At 37.7% G+C, this 16,326-nt stretch overlaps 1 protein-coding gene across 6 annotated transcripts in view; it reads right to left on the bottom strand.

Annotated features, from left to right (window-relative positions):
- LOC411113 (solute carrier family 12 member 4) overlaps positions 1-16,326 on the bottom strand; it is a 139,877-nt gene that overhangs the window by 23,824 nt on the left and 99,727 nt on the right. Inside the window, exon 1 of one of the 6 annotated variants that reach the window (XM_006567785.3) lies at positions 9,862-10,981. The exons of the other annotated variants lie outside the window; for them this stretch is intronic. Within the exon in view, the coding sequence (XP_006567848.1) occupies positions 9,862-9,931 (70 nt within the window). The 5' untranslated portion in view covers positions 9,932-10,981. Of the gene's footprint in view, positions 1-9,861; positions 10,982-16,326 lie in introns of those variants that run through there. 6 annotated transcript variants of the gene reach the window in all.

Raw genomic sequence — 16,326 nt, 5'->3', positions numbered from 1 at the left:
TCGACAAGGCGTCCAAAATTATAGAGTAGTGAATAAATTCTTAATCTTAATCTTTTTGGTTCAAAGTTCACAATTCAAAGTTCTCTTTATCAAACTATATAGAAATAATAAAAGAAAAAGAATACTAATAAAATATTGACATTCTATCTGTTGTTTGGAAGCGTAAAGAGATAAAATTATGTAACGTAGTCCTTGCTGGAAATTAGAGGAAATCGGATGGAAAAATTTGGTTTGTTTGCCTGCATCATTGTTTACTCTTACGAAACCAGTTCACACGAGACTTGCAAAATGTTATTATTACAGACTTGCATAAATTTCTTTATTATTCTACGAGATTTAAATGATTTTATTTACTCATCGAAATGTTGAATTATCGTTGTTTGCAACAAAGTGGAAAATTTCGAAATCAAAAATTTTTTTTCCATAAAAATATAAAAATTCGATCTGAGAGAAATAAGAAAAAAATAGGAAAATTAAGAAAAGTTGAATTCTTCTCACGAATAATTTCATTTTCTTGGAAGAATCTCTCATCTTTCTTGCCAGAAATTTCCAGAGACTCGAGATATCTTTTTTTACAAAATATACAAGTATGAAACGTTTAAATTTTTTTTCTCTTTCTTTCTAAAATCCTTTTTATTTCTTTAACTCTTTTAATTTTTCTTCTTATATAAAGAGCCGACCATTAATTAAAGTGTTCTTCTCTCCTCCTTTCTCAGTGGACTATAAATCATACGAAATAACAGATACAAATCTCACGAAAAAAGAAATAATCCGTTTTTTCCCCTATCTCTCTGAGAGTCTCTTAATCCATTCTCTTTAGCAACAGCTGTGTACAGCTTTCCTTTCTGTTACGCCTCTGTTTTAATAATCTTCCGCTCTCTTTTACCACGCCTCTCTGCCATTTTATGCGTGCCCAAATCTTCCTTTCCTATCCTGACATGGCGATACGAAGCAATCGCCTGGAATATCCAACGACTGGAATAAATAGGGGTAAAATGCTTGGATGCTTCTCTGATATTTTAAATTATACATCTATGCCAAAAAAAAAAAATTACTAAAAAAATGCACGAAACGTTATTATGTTACGTTACGAGAAAATTTATTACGCTGGAATCGAGGAAAAACGAGATATCTCATGGGATTCCGTGCTGGTGAACCCCGAATCGGGGTCTACATATCTCTCGCCAAGGAGTTCTCCCGATATTATTAAAATTACCTTACATTACATAAAACAAATTACCATAATCTTTCACTATTCCACCGATTCTATGAAAATTTATTCTAAAATTGAGCGTTATGAAAAGAAAAACTCTCGCTATGACGATAATTTCCTTCGTCTCTATCCATTTCGAAACACCTCCCCAATATTTTATCCTTAATTTCACATTTCGAAAACGAAAAAGAATTATCGATTCCAATTTATTCGAGCCCCACCCCTTATTTCCAACTCGCGAAAAATGATTTTTGGATCCGTTTAAAGGCGACGAGGAAGGAAACGAACGTGGCGCGCACACGATAAATGAATTGGGTGACGCGCGTCCCATATTCGGCTCGCATAAATTCACCGTGAAATAAACTCTTCCGGCTGGGATGTTTTTCCATCCGCAATTTCGACGATTTACCGAGGGTTTCGCGCCGCGTAAATTCCGTCGTCTCGCGGAATCTGCTCGCCGCCCGACCAGCTCTCTCTCTCTCTCCGCGCTCGTAAATCTCGCCATGGGCACCGCGATATACGCGCCCCAGAGAGAGAGAGAGAGAGAGAGAGAGTAGGAGCCATTAGAAGGGGAGGGATTCTACGATGCTCCACTTTTCGAATTGTAGGCCAACCAAGTGGTAGATCTTCAACAGAGTGGAATATTCGAGCGTCCCTGCAATTTGCATATCTCACTATGAATATTCGACACGTCCTTCCTCGACGTCTTCCTTTTTTTTGGACACGTTGTTTCTCGCGATGGAGGAAAAGGACTATCTCGTAAGCTGATCCTTCTTTTCCTCTCTTTCTCTTCTCTTCTTTTCTTTTTTTTTATTATATCGTTGTATTTTTACGGCGGTTTTTTTATTGGAAATTTTTATTCGAAAGAACGACGAGCTCATACGGAATTCCTTTTCTTTCCATTCTCTTCGCGATATTTTTCTTTTACGTCATTCCTTACGAAAGCTTGGAATTTCGTTTCTATTGTTATTATTATTATTCTTCTTTTCATTTTGTTCGTTTGAACCGTACGTTATCTCCACGTGACACACACACATACGAGCGAATTTTTCACGATTTTTCTTGACCCAAATTCTTCCTGTTTTTGAACCGTGTGTTTTTATTCTCTTTGTCTTCTTGGCAGATGTATCTTGTAAATTTTCCAGCATCACGGCTCCCACGAGTGAGTCCCAGTAGTGGTAGTGTATCACGACGAGCGATACATCATATTACGCTTCCTCTTTCTTTTTCTCGTGCACTGATTCTCTTTCTATCAATCTCTGCACGAACAGAGTAATTTTTATCCTCCATCATTTCCATCATTCTACCATTTGTTGAAATAAGATTCGAAAAATTGTATAAATTGTTCACTTAAACATTATCGTTACCAGAATCAGATCGACGAAATCAACTCGATTGTTTGCGACTCAATGATACCATCTTCGAAGTTATTTCTGTCATCATCATCATCATCATCATCATCATCATCATCATTATCATCATAGAATGATAGAATCATAGAATGATAGAAAATCATCGAGAAGTTGAAATTCAATCTCTTAATTGTCGATTATTTAAATTCCATCCAGACAAGTTTCTCGCCATCCTCGTTCTTACCGATTTCAACTTTCGTCCACGTTCCAGGAAACGATACAACCTCCTCTCTTTTCTCTCTTATTATTCCATCTCGTCTCCACATTCAATTTCGCATCGGTTTCCATTTGCCGAGAAATGGAATATTTCATTAAACGTCCCGGTTTATTAGTGAAAACGATTCCCTGGAAATGTGGCTTTTTAATGTTTCATTCGTTCGCTCGTGGTACAAGCTATGCCGAATAAAGGTGAAACGTTGTTGCGAAAATAGGAATTTTTTTTTTTTTTTCACCTTTGACAAGTTTTCGAACGAAGATAATGGAAAAAGTGTCGATATTTGAAACAGTTTTGTGAAACTGGATGGAAAATAGTGACATTTGATTAAAAAAAAAATATCACGTATCGATATAGATCTGTGAAACTGGATCTTAATCTTTCTTAGAAACGTTTCTCATTGAAAAATTTCCAAATTTTCTTTCCTTTCGATTATTTAAAGAATAACGATAGAAAGAAACAAGTTGAACAAAGATTCTTTCCAATTAGAAGATTATGAGAGAACATCAAACTGTTGTCTGATCGTACACAGACCATTTTCACTTAAACCTTCTCTCCTCCAATTATTCAATCCTCATAACGTTTAATTATATAACGTTTAATTAATAACAAATCATTTCATAATTTTCTCTGGAAAATTGTCCAAAACAAATGATCGAGCGAAATAGGATCAGCTCATATCAATCAAATCGATCCGTCAGCAAATTCGTTTCTCGTAAAAGCGGAAGAGCCGTCACTTACACGCCAGGCCATAATTTTTTCGCATGAAATATATACGATCGGAGAAATTCGCCTGGGGAGACGATGCCTCGTTAAATTAATGGACGTTCCTCGCGAAACGTGGAATCGTGAAAACTAGAGGCTGTTTTCTCCCAGTTTCGCTCGCGTCATCGCGAATCGTTACATCGGTTTCCGGCGCGGTGTGCATCGTCGAGGTTGGAAATTTTTGAAACGATCTATTTTCTTCATCACTCTTTGTCCGACTTCTGTCCGACATATTTTCTAATTTTTATATTCTTATATATAATATAAATTATAATATCTTATATTATAATTTTTTATTCTTTCGCGAACTTGTTAGAAACCAGTTCGAACCGATTGGAACCAGTTAAAACCAGTTCGAAATAGTCCGAAACGGTTAGAAACGATAAAATCTTGGAAAAATACCGTTAGATAATATTCTATTGTTATCTTCTTTCTAAGGAAATTTAAATTAGTTATTTTTTAGAAAAAAAAAACTCCAACAAAATTTTCTCTAAATTTTCTTCCTCAATTTTTTTTTTCTAAGTAATTCAAGAGTTGTTTTTCTTTCTAGAGATAGCAAGATATTTTCGCAAGGATAAAAGATTGCGCGGGAATGAGTAGCTGGCTAACAATGAGTTTTGAGATGATCAAAAATGAAGTCGAGCTCTTGTTTCTGTTAGCCTCTCTCCTCAACTCTGCATTACGATCTTAAAAGATATGCAAGCTCCACGGATGTCGGACACAAGGTTTCTCAATGTCCGCAGATCTCTGTGAATGTCGGTGTTCCATGAAATGTGAGCGCACAACGCATGTGCAGATAATCTGCATACATTGTCCGCGGTTATTGTATGCCAACTACTATAGCATTCCGCATACCATAATAAAGATACGTGGCGGCCATATTACATGATTCAACAACTGAAAGAGATTCACACTGAAAATACAATTCTCTTAACTAACCTGCTTGGAAATTCACACTCTTTCTAACCTCTCCTCTCTATTCCCACATTTAACGATTTTAAACAGATGGCGTTGTTACACTGTAAAAATTTTTTTTAGGAAACTTCTTCAGAGATCTACACGACAAATTAATCTTTTCCATAATCTTGAACAATTTTCTATATATCCATTCCCACATTTAACCGTTCTAAACAGATGGCGTTGTTATACTCTAAAAATTTTTCTTAAATTTATTATTCTATATTTTTCAAACTTTTTCAGAGATCTATAGACAAATTAATCTTTTCCATAATCTTGAACAATTTTTTACATATCCATTCCCACATTTAACGATTTTAAACAGATGGCGTTGTTACACTCTAAAAATTTTTCTTAGGAAACTTCTTCAGAGATCTACACGACAAATTAATCTTTTCCATAATCTTGAACAATTTTCTGTATATCTATTTCCACATTTAACCGTTCTAAACAGATGGCGTTGTTATTCTAAAAAATTTTCTTTCTTCTATTATTCCATATTTTTCAAACTTCTTCAGAGATTTATAAACAAATCAATCTTTTCCATAATCTTGAACAATTTTCTATATATCCATTTCCACATTTAACCGTTCTAAACAGATGGCGTTGTTACATTCTAAAAATTTTCTTTCTTCTATTATTCGCATCCATATTTTTCAAACTTCTTCAAAGATCTATAGACAAATTAATCTTTTCCATAATCTTGAACAATTTTCTACATATCCATTCCCACATTTAACGATTTTAAACAGATGGCGTTGTTACACTCTAAAAATTTTTCTTTCTTCTATTATTCCATATTTTTCAAACTTCTTCAGAGATCTATAGACAAATCAATTTTTTCCATAATCTTGAACAATTTTCTACATATCCATTCCCACATTTAACGATTTTAAACAGATGGCGTTGTTACAAATTTAAAAAATTTTCTTTCTTCTATTATTCCATATTTTTCAAACTTCTTCAGAGATCTATAAACAAATTAATCTTTTCCATAATCTTGAACAATTTTCTACATATCCATTCCCACATTTAACCGTTCTAAACAGATGGCGTTGTTATTCTAAAAAATTTTCTTTCTTCTATTATTCTCATTCATATTTTTCAAGGAAACTTCTTCAGAGATCTATAGACAAATTAATCTTTTCCATAATCTTGAACAATTTTCTACATATCCATTCCCACATTTAACGATTTTAAACAGATGGCGTTGTTACTGTAAAAAATTTTCTTTCTTCTATTATTCGCATCCATATTTTTCAAACTTCTTCAGAGATCTATAGACAAATTAATCTTTTCCATAATCTTGAATTTTCTACATATCTCTTTATCTTCTCCTTTTCTATAATAAACAAGTTTCTTATCATCTCGATAAGGATATTAAAACGGAAGACAAGGCGAAGAGGCAGGAGAGAATTATATAATTCGCAGCGTGATGACATAACGCGTTTTAAACGTAATCATTGCGTTGCCATCCACGTAGCCGCATTCGCGCAAACAACCGGATACCTTTCCTGCGAGTATTTTATTATACGATTGCATCTCGATTTCCGTACACGTAATATGGTAATGCAAGCTTGGGAGATGCAGACTTGCCGACGGAACAACTGACCCGAAATATCTTTCAACACATACAGGAAGTTCCTCCTCCTACTCCTTACTTATGCATTTTCGAAGTTTCGAAGCCAGCTTTTCCGATCTTTCTTCAAATTCAACAAAATTAGCATGATATTTCATAAATGTTTTATGTAACCGCATCGCACGCTTTCGTGGCGACGTATTTTTTTATATTTTATTTATTCGAATATTCCATAAAAATCACGTGCCAATGTTTCTCCGTTATATTTTAATTTTTTTAAAAATATTTTATAAACACTCGAAATAATCTGTTTTTCCTTCGTACAATATTTCAAGAGAGGATATATTTCCGTGATTGAAATTTGATAAATTCTTGAACAATGAAAAATAAAGTTTTTTCATTAAATAATGAAAATTTGAAGCGTTCGAAATGTTCAACGGTGGATTCATTTCATGGATCCCTCGTCTAAAATCGAATCTAATTGAAGAAGAAAGAAAAAGATTTGACAATCTTGGATGGATATTAAAATTAGGGCAATGGTGTTGAGAGGAAAGAATCATTTGGCATCATCGAAAGTTCGAAAAAACTTCACTTTCTAGGTTACCGTTCGAACTTCCAATGCCTCGACTTTCTCGAAAGATCGTTAAGACGAAACTTTATGAAAAGAAGATCTTTGAGCAGAGATCGAGAACAATGGAAAAATGTTTCGAGAAAACATATCTTCCAATTTTTCGTAATTTGTAATTTAAATTGATATTAAATTTTTCCTTGCCATAATATTCTTAATATCATGCACAGCTTTCCGATTTTCTCCTCGAAGAGAGAAAATCTCTCTCTTTTCAACCTTTTCCACGCCATCAGAGACGCGTCTCTTTTTCCCACCCAGCGTGGACCTTTCCTTTGAACCCGGTCGAGTACCACCGTTAAATTCACCGTTACAATGTCACTTTGCACCCCTACCCGGCGAAAACTCTTCCTACATTCAGACGTATCGTAACAAGCTCGCTTCGAGGCTAAGCTTTGAGGGCGAGGCGAAATGGAGCAAGAACGTTTTCCGGGCACGGAAAAGGAGGAACATTCGATTTTTCCAATGTTCTGCGATGATTGGGGACACGATCTGATCTGGAAAGAGAGACGTCTACGATTGATCTTTCGAAATTTCTAGATTCGCGATCGAAGAAAATTAAGATTGTTTCATAAATCAATCGATCATTTATTATATCTGAATTAATTAAGAGAGATGCTCGAACATTTCTTAAAATTGGAAATTTTAGAGTATTTGTTAAGTGAATACTCAAACATTTTGAGGTTTTCTTTTTTTCTTTAGAGAAGAATTAGAAGGATTTGGATGAACGTTGATGAAAAAGAAGTTTCAATTTAAGAAGAGATCAATTTAAAAAAAAAAAATCGAGTTTGTATCAATTGATGTACAAAGAAGACGTATCCGTGGAAAATCCTTTTACCTGCCCTAATTGATTGAACGGAAAGATCATCGGTTAAGAGAGGGGAGGAATTACGTGAACAAGTTTTATCGTGGAGAAACAGGCTGGTTACGTGTTTGCCCATCCAAAAGTCTCTCGTACAAATGAAGTTGCATTGTAGTCCCGCAGCTTCCTCAATCGAAATCGTTGCCCCAGTTCCAATGGAATTACACCAATTTCTTTCCAACTTTCACCCCTCCCTTCCACCCTGTATTTGCGCGCTCGGAGTATCGGATGGAAATTCGAAAATTTTTCGCGAATAATTCGATTGGACGTGTCGTCGAATTGCAAACAAGAATTGCAAGAAAATATCGTGCGGGGACGGACCTCTGTGAAAATTAAATCGCTGTCCCAGATTCATCCTAATCCAGGAAACTCTTCCCCGGACACGCGATTCTGCAGCTTCCTTCTTCACGGCCAAATATCTTTGTCTTCCAGTGCTCGATCGAATTATTCATGGATAGAAGCTTTTTCTCGATTTCTTCTTTTTTTTTTTTTTTGTTTAAAGTGTGACGATTCTTATTCATCACGAGCGAAGGAAAATTTTTCGCTCTCTCTCGTCGAAAATGAAAAATTGGTTATTTAAAGGCGAGCGAAAATTTTTTTCCTCGCACGTCAGCATGCTTTTAAGGTTATCGTTCGACGGTGAAGTGGAACGTTTAGCGTAAGTATTTCGTGTCATGGTTAAGGGGAACAGGGGTTCTTACATATATTACAGTGCTTTTGGTGTTTATGAATGGTGGCCTGAATGGGGCGTGCACACACTTTGACGCTTTGGAAGAATGGTGCACTTAGAGGCGAGGATAAATATTTAATGCGGAAAATGGAACACTCTTGTATCGTAATGTACACTCGTGATTGTGAGTGAAAAAAAAAAAGAAAATAAATAACGATTATTTTTAGATTTTGAAATTTTATGGATATCGATACGGAGAAGTTTCATTACGTGAAAGTTTGCAATTATCGAGCCTATAAATTTGGCCCTAGATTTATGAAAAGAAGTAATTAATCCAGCACAGTAATCTTACATTTTAAAATAGTACTCGTAATGATGCCAACGTCTCCTTACGAGCGAAGCTATTTTTCACATCCAACTTCTACTCTTATTATAAATTGTTCGTCCAAAGTTTGCCATACACGGAGCATCTTTAAATACATCTTCATCTTCGTGAAAAATTATCTTGACTCGAAAAGATCTGTTAATTATAACCAAGTCTTTAAATATATTAAAGGTAACCAAGTTAAAGTTATTTCTTTTGAATGAGAAACCGTTCGTGAAATATTCCATCACTGAGATGGTAAATTAATCGTTGGATTATTAATGGGATACGATAAGAGGATTAAATTATAATTTTTCCCTCGTCGTTCTGGATACAGAATTAACCGGAGGATCGAGAGACTTTTAAAGAGAGGCGAAAGAAGGAAATTCGAATCGAGAACGTATTGTATTTCGAGAATATTTCTCGATCTTTGTGGAAACCAGAGGATAAAAAGAGGAAGAGAAGAAATTTTAGATCGCGAGAATGTGAAAAAAGAAAGATAGTTGAAATTCGAAATCAATATTTTAATGGGACACGTAATTTTAAACGATCTATCGCGCAGAGAATCTCTCAGAGAGTCTAAAAAGGATAGATTGGAAAATAGATTGTTCAAACCGGTTCAAACGTGTTCAAACTTGCTCGAATCCTTGATATTACGCTGATACAGTCAAAGAATATACATTGAAAAACTGTTCAAACCGGTTCAAACCGGTTCAAACGTGTTCAAACTTGCTCGAATTCTCGATACTACGCTGATACAGTCAAAGAATATATATTGAAAAACTGTTTAAACCGCTTCAAACGTGTCCAAACTTGCTCGAATCCTTGATACAGTTAAAGAATATACATCGAAAAATTGTTTAAATCAGTTCGAACGTGTCCAAACTTCCTAGAATTAATACTAGGCCTGATTAAAGCCAGAGTAGGTCACGAAGGAGATACGCGTGAAGCAGAAATACCACGTTGAAAGGCACGTACATGATCTCTATCCCTTACTTTACTCTTCAAATCTTAAATCAAATTTCCTGAGTCACCTATACTTACGTTAGAAAATGTTACAACATTACGAGACTGTTCGATAGACTTGGACCAACTTCCACGCAACGATTCTCCACAAATGAGTGCAATTTTTGCGGGAAAAGGGAAAAGGGAAGCAAGGGGAAACTAGATATAATTTAGAGAAAGTGGTTGCAATCGTACCGGCTTCCATTCGGGCTGGCGAGCCATCGGGCATGGTTTTGCCCTGGGACTTTGGCGTGCCCTCGCTCATGCTTTCGCCACGACTTCGATCCTTCGAGGCTGGGTCAGTCTCTCCACTCCTATTCCACTCCTCTCCTTCTCCTCCTCTTGTTTACCAACTTTATCCTTTTGAAAATCCTTCGAAGCAAACCCTTTTCCAACACCAACCTTTCTCTCTCTCTTCGTCTATCTTCTTCTTCCCCTCGTCAAAATTCTATCGAGATCGTTGCAGTTGACACTTTTTGAACTCGTCGTTTCTCGCGAAACAAATCCCCACTTTTTCTTTCTCACTTTAATTCGATTTTAATCTTTGGCAGAAACGATGACGATCCTGTCTTTATTAATTCTTCGACTCTCGACGAATATATTTGGAATATATTTTAGACAGTTCGAACGAGACACTATTAGACGGGGTGGTTAGAGAAGAACACGGTCGCGCACGGAACCCGGACGAGTCTCGCGGAGGGTGTGCGTTGGGCTCAACGCTTCAACCTCATCTTCCGCATCCCTCCTTCCCACACGGCACACGGAGAGAGGCGGCTTGGGTTACGCTCGTCTTGTCGCGGTGTCACAAGGTCACGGGATCACCGACAGGATCGGGTGGTCCAGATCGAAAGAGAGGAGCCGCACGCACGCCAGCCGGCTGCTCGCTCGCTCGCTAGGTCGCGCACGCTTCTCTAATTAAACCACGGCGGAACGACGATCCCCGGAAGTGCGCGTCCGTGTTCGGGAGGATCGATCGTTCCGATTGCCACGGAGGCGCATCGACAGGTGAACACCGACCGGGTAAATTTCTCTCCCTTTCCTCCTTCCTTCCTTCCTTCCTTTAGTTCTCCCGTAAGACTTTCCTCCTCGATTTTCGCTCGAGTTCGATCGAAACGATTTTCCAAGAAGAGAAGAGAAGAGAAGAGAAGAGAAGAGGAAAGTGTATGTGTCTCGAGCAACGAACAATTCGAGCTCGATCCCGCGCAGCGCGTAATATCTCGCGGACGAGCAGTTGCAAGCTCGTTGGAGCGAAGGATTTACACCGGGGTTGGGATTCTGGGGGTGCAGGTCACCACCCCTGGACGCTCGTCTTCCTCGTGGACGCTGCGGAGTGCTGGACCACCTTCCTGCCTCCCTCCGCCTACCCCCTCCCGCCGCCGCTCCCTCTATGATACGTCTCTCCTTCTCCCGTCTCCACCACCCGTTTGACGGCGCTCCGGTCGGTCGGTGTGTCTGCTGCTCCGCTTCCACGAGACCTGGATTCGTGGACTCGGCCTCGAAGGAAGGCGGTGCAAGTGTGGAGGAGCACGAGTCGATGGATGGATACGCGTCGAACACGGGAGAGCGAGAGCAGCGATCACCTCGTACCGCACCACAAAGACGACCACCGCACCGCACTCGGGGAGAGAAACAACCACGACCGGAGGTGCTACCTTCTTCTTCCTCCTCCTCTTCTTTTTCTTCCTCTTCCTCTTTTTCTTCTTCCTTCTTCTCTTTTCGGAGGAGAAGAGAAAAGGAAAACGTGTCGACCGAGACGCGGAGTCGAGGAGAGAGGACGTGGCCCGAGAGGGCTTACTCGAACGAACACTCCCGGCTTTTCCAGGCCTCCTCTCCTTTCCCTCCTCGCTGCGCACGCTCTATCCGACTCCCTGTTCCTGCTTCCCTCTCTCTCTCCCTCTCTCTCTCCCCTCCACCCCGTTCTGTTCTACCCCTCGTTCTTCTCCCTCTCTTCTTCCACCCTTTTCATATCCTCCTTTTATCTCGCCACTCTCCTCTCCTCTCCTCTTCCCTTTTCTGCCTCCTCCTCCTCCACCCTTCAAACCGGCATCTTCTCGCCCTGCGTAGCGTCTACGCTTCTTCCACGTATTTTGCTTCCCTCGTTTTCTCGCGAGCCAGCGTCCCGGGCGTTCTCAGCTTTTCCACCCCCGGACGGCGCACGCGCCGCTGCATCCACCCCCGGGATTGTCCCCCTTTCTCTCGCTTCGCTCCTCTCTGTCCTCCTCCTCCTCCTCCTCCGTTCACTCCGCGCAGCTTCCAAACGTGGGACGAGGATGTGTGTACGTGGATGAGAAACGAAACGAGATCGAGCGTTGCGAACGAAGTTGGGAACGAAGGATGAAACGAGAAGAGGAAGAGGAGACGCTTCTATTCTCTCTCACTCTTTCTCTCTCTCTTTCTGTTCCTCCGTGTTGATCCTGCTTCTCCTCGTCGCGCTCGAGGTAACCGTGCTTCTTTTTTTTTTCCCCTCTCTTTTTATTTCTTCTTCTTATTACGTCTGTCGATAGCTTTATTTTTTTTCTTTTTTACTTCTTTCTTTCAACTCGATCGGGGATGTCGCTGATTTATTATTTTTTCTTCTTTTTTTTTCGCGATTTCGTTCTTTCCTCGAATTCGAAACGTATTTACCGATAGATGTATGCATGGAAGGGAAAAGGAGGAGGAGGAGATTGGTTAAAGCTGGTTTTCTTTGCTTTTTTAAAGTTTGTATGCACTTACTCTCCAAACGTAGCTATCAATGATTATCCAATTTTTTTTTTCCCTTTCTCGAAATATTTTTCTCCCGGGATGAATATTTCAAGACTTTCCAAGAGAGAGGAGATGTAAACGTTTTTCTCGTAAAGTGGAAATATTTTAAATTCCTTTCAACTACTCCTCTCTCTCTCTGTGTGTGTATATTTCAATTCCCTTCGTTCGTGGTTTGAACAATGTTTAAACTTTCGCGCGTGCATCGTCTCTCGCATCAACGATGTTCCTTTGACTTTCTATTTTATTTATCGTGCGCGTAGGATCGCGTTCTTCCGGTCGTGAGGCTCACCTACCAGATTCATTTCCCTCTCCCTCTCGATTCACGTTCCTTTTTTATTTTTATCTTACTATTTACCTCTATCGTACGTTCCTACAAACTGCGTCAAACCTTTCCAATTTAACAATATAACCACCTCTTTTTTTTTCCTCCGTTTATAACAACTTGCGTAAGTTCTTCATTCAAATTCCTTTTAATCTTCCTTCCCTCCATTTAATTTCTCCTTTCGCTTCGACCTTTTCCCCCTCTCTTTTCTCTCCTTTATTTTATATAGCTCAGTTTGCCTTCTCGCGGGTAAAAAGTTTTCCATCTTTGCTCCTCTCGCTGTGTACATACCTTGTGCAAATCGCTCTCTCTTCTTCATCCTCGAGGAACATTTCGGTTCGATACCATCCAACGTTGAATATTTTAATCGATTTGTTCAATAGAAACGATCTGTTGCGAGTTGAAATTTTTCTTTCACTATTTTTCTTTGGTAATTGTTAATTTTATTCATTTTTCCTACGAGCGATTGCAATTTGTTATATATATTGTGACGAAAGAAAGTTGATGTATTTGTTTAATAAAATAATAAAATAATATTTCTCATGAAATATATGGAAATTGTTATGGGAAAAATAATGGCGTTACTGTCGTTCCACGTAATATTTGAATCATGGCAACGTTATCATCTTATCAATGAATCTTAATTTAATTACGAATTATTATTCTATAAATTTGCAACTATCATATTTCTTAGTAAAATAACAAAATTTGATAAATTATATTGAATGTTGTTAGTAATAACGTTTGAAATAATATCAAATTATTTTTAAAAATCAAAGAGAAGAAGAGAAAGAGAAGATCGTACATTAAATTATTGTATTTCAAATGATAATATTTCCAAGCTGAATGTCTTCTTTTTCCTACTTGCTTTTTTTCCTGCAACCATTTGATTTCTATTTACCCCTCTCTGTCGCTCTCTGACAATTTCTTCCCGTTCATTTGTCAAATGCCAGACCATTTTCGTCGGTTGACGAGCAATCGGACAACTTGACGTGTCGTTCCTCGTAATTTCGACGAAACAATCGGAATCGTTGGATGCCTGCTCGAAAGCGGCGAAAATTTCGCTTTAAACGATGCTGTCGTAGAGATCAAAAAGTCTCATGAAAAATTGTCGCGAATCAGTGATATTCGAAAATGAGTAGCAATTTATTTTTATTTCTTTTGAATCGAATCGAATTTTTATTCTCGAATATTTTAAAAGATCCTTTTTTTTTTTTTTTTTAAATTATTATAGGCGATCTAAATATACTTACGGAATATATATTCTTCTCCTCGCATTAAAAAAATAAGTAAGAATAACACGATTGATGCAAATCGATAATTCTAATTTTGAAAATATATTTTTATCCTCCTCTATTTTAAACAAAATTCAATAAAAACGACTCAAGAATCCGCTTTTCTTTCTTCTCCATTTCCAAATAATTGTTGTCCAAAATAATTTGTAAACAAAAAAACAAAAAAAAATCAAATTTTAAATAAAATCAAGGATTATCGAAATTTTCAAAAATTTATTATCGATAATATATCTTTCCCTTCTTTATTCTCAATTTCTCAAAATAATTCCAAACTATAATAATCGCAACCTCTTTCTCATAAAAAAAAAAAAATCCAGGCTTCTCTCATTAAAATAAATACGTGGCACTGGCTTTCAAATTTTACCGTTTTCTTCGAACACTATTCCTCTTATCGCGCTTTATACTCGAGAAATTCCGTACCCAGGTGAACTTCTGCGAGACGGGATTGGAACGAGCGAAATTCCGCACGATTTCTTCCTGTTACAACACCATTCGAGCAGCTGTGGGAAAAACTGCGCGTTATTTCCCACGTAAAGCACGATATTTATATCACGCCGCGCGTACGCGCGACCCAAAGCTGACAGCTTAAGCTTAAGCGATGGATCGAACAGCTCTCGTTCTCGTTTAATACTCTCGCCTTGTGATGAACGAAAACGAAACGCGGGATTCCATATTTTTCCAACGATTTGAACTTTTTGATCGAAAGCTTCGAACAGTTATTTTTCTCTGTGTATTATTCAAAAGTGTGTAAATTGATTTGTTGCAAAGTTTGTCGAATGAAAGAAAAACGTAAAATGAAGATAAATATAAATTAAAATCAAATTTCAAGTATATTTGTATTTGTTAATTTTTGTCTAAAGTAATTGTTAATGACACTTCGTCATAATATGACTGAATTTTATAGATATGATTTCTAGAAGAAATGCTCGAGGATATTTTCTCAAAAAATTCTATGATTTTCATGAATTTTTCTTTAAAAATTATTTTCACGACATCTTACGAATCTATGTCCTCTTTTTCTGATACAACGAAACGCGAATGCTTATATCTCGAAATAAAAGAAATAATTTTTGAATCCAATTTCGTTTCGTATGTGTCTGTACGTGAAAACAGAATTGGATTTGAAAAAAATAGGGTTTCATCGGTAACATAGACCTCTGTTTTGAAATGCTGCCAGTAGCGCGATCGTATCGAAGTTATAACGAGGCAGGCTGAACGATGATCGTAAACGATGCAAAAGAACAAAGGATAATAAACTCTCGTTGGTTCGTTCCACTTGATAATCCACATCGACCCTGGCACCCGTTCCCGCGAACAAACTTTCGGGAAAACTACGGTCAACGGTCTGAGTTTACAGTTGGCGAACTTTATTTACTTGGACGAAAAGTAGCCTTGTCGAAAAATCGAGTCGAGCTTATTTCCAGCTTCGAGACGAAAGTTTATCGTACTTCTCCTCCTCGAACGAGGGAAACGAAACGAAAATCCAGTGGGGAGTGGACTGGAACAAGGGAAAAATCGAGAACATCATTAAATGTTATGATTTAATAAATACCGGACGACTTATTTGTGCCTATTTGTATATTTTTAGTAATAATTGTTGCTAACAATTGCTCGTAAGAGGAAAACGACGCGAAAGTTTTTGATTCGGGCAGTTTCGGCTAATATCGAGCACTATCGACTAAGATCGAGCAAGATCGAGCAATGTCGGGTAACTTCGGGCAACATCGGGCGATGCAATAGCTCCAAGCCCTAAAGCTATCTGCTACTTTCGCTGCTCGTAACTTTGTTCTCAATATTTGTTTGTAGAAAATTGTTGAAAAGCCTAAAAAGCTCTACTTCTCCAGTTTCTTCACTCTTAACTTTGCTCTCAGCATTATTCGTGAGTAATATAAGTAGGGCCTAAAGTTTTTAGGTATTTCCATTTCGTTAGCCTTGCTGTGGAACCATACCTTTGTTCTCAACTCGTAAGTAACCGTACAAGTCTAAAATTTCAAACTTTTACTTTCTGCTAATTTTCTTATCCCAAGTTTGCTTTCAATACTTTTCAAAGCCACAGGCTTAGAAAGGTTTATAGAATAAATATTTGTTCCATTAATTTTATTGTCTTATTTTCATCTTCGACGTTGCAACGTTCGTAAAATGACAGATTGAACAACACTGTTCTAAAATTCGTTAAAAGACAGAGAACGATTCCGATTTTCTTTCTATTCGAGATTTAATATTTTTTCAAAAATTTCTCAATCGAGAAAGGAATTTCTTTCCATTTTCCTTTCTTTTCTGCAAAATACAAGATAAACG

The sequence above is a fragment of the Apis mellifera genome, linkage group LG5 (assembly GCF_003254395.2).
Source record: "Apis mellifera strain DH4 linkage group LG5, Amel_HAv3.1, whole genome shotgun sequence".
NCBI classification, from domain to species: domain Eukaryota; kingdom Metazoa; phylum Arthropoda; class Insecta; order Hymenoptera; family Apidae; genus Apis; species Apis mellifera.
Note: the sequence above shows the minus strand (reverse complement) of the source record. Positions and strands in the feature narration are given on the sequence as shown.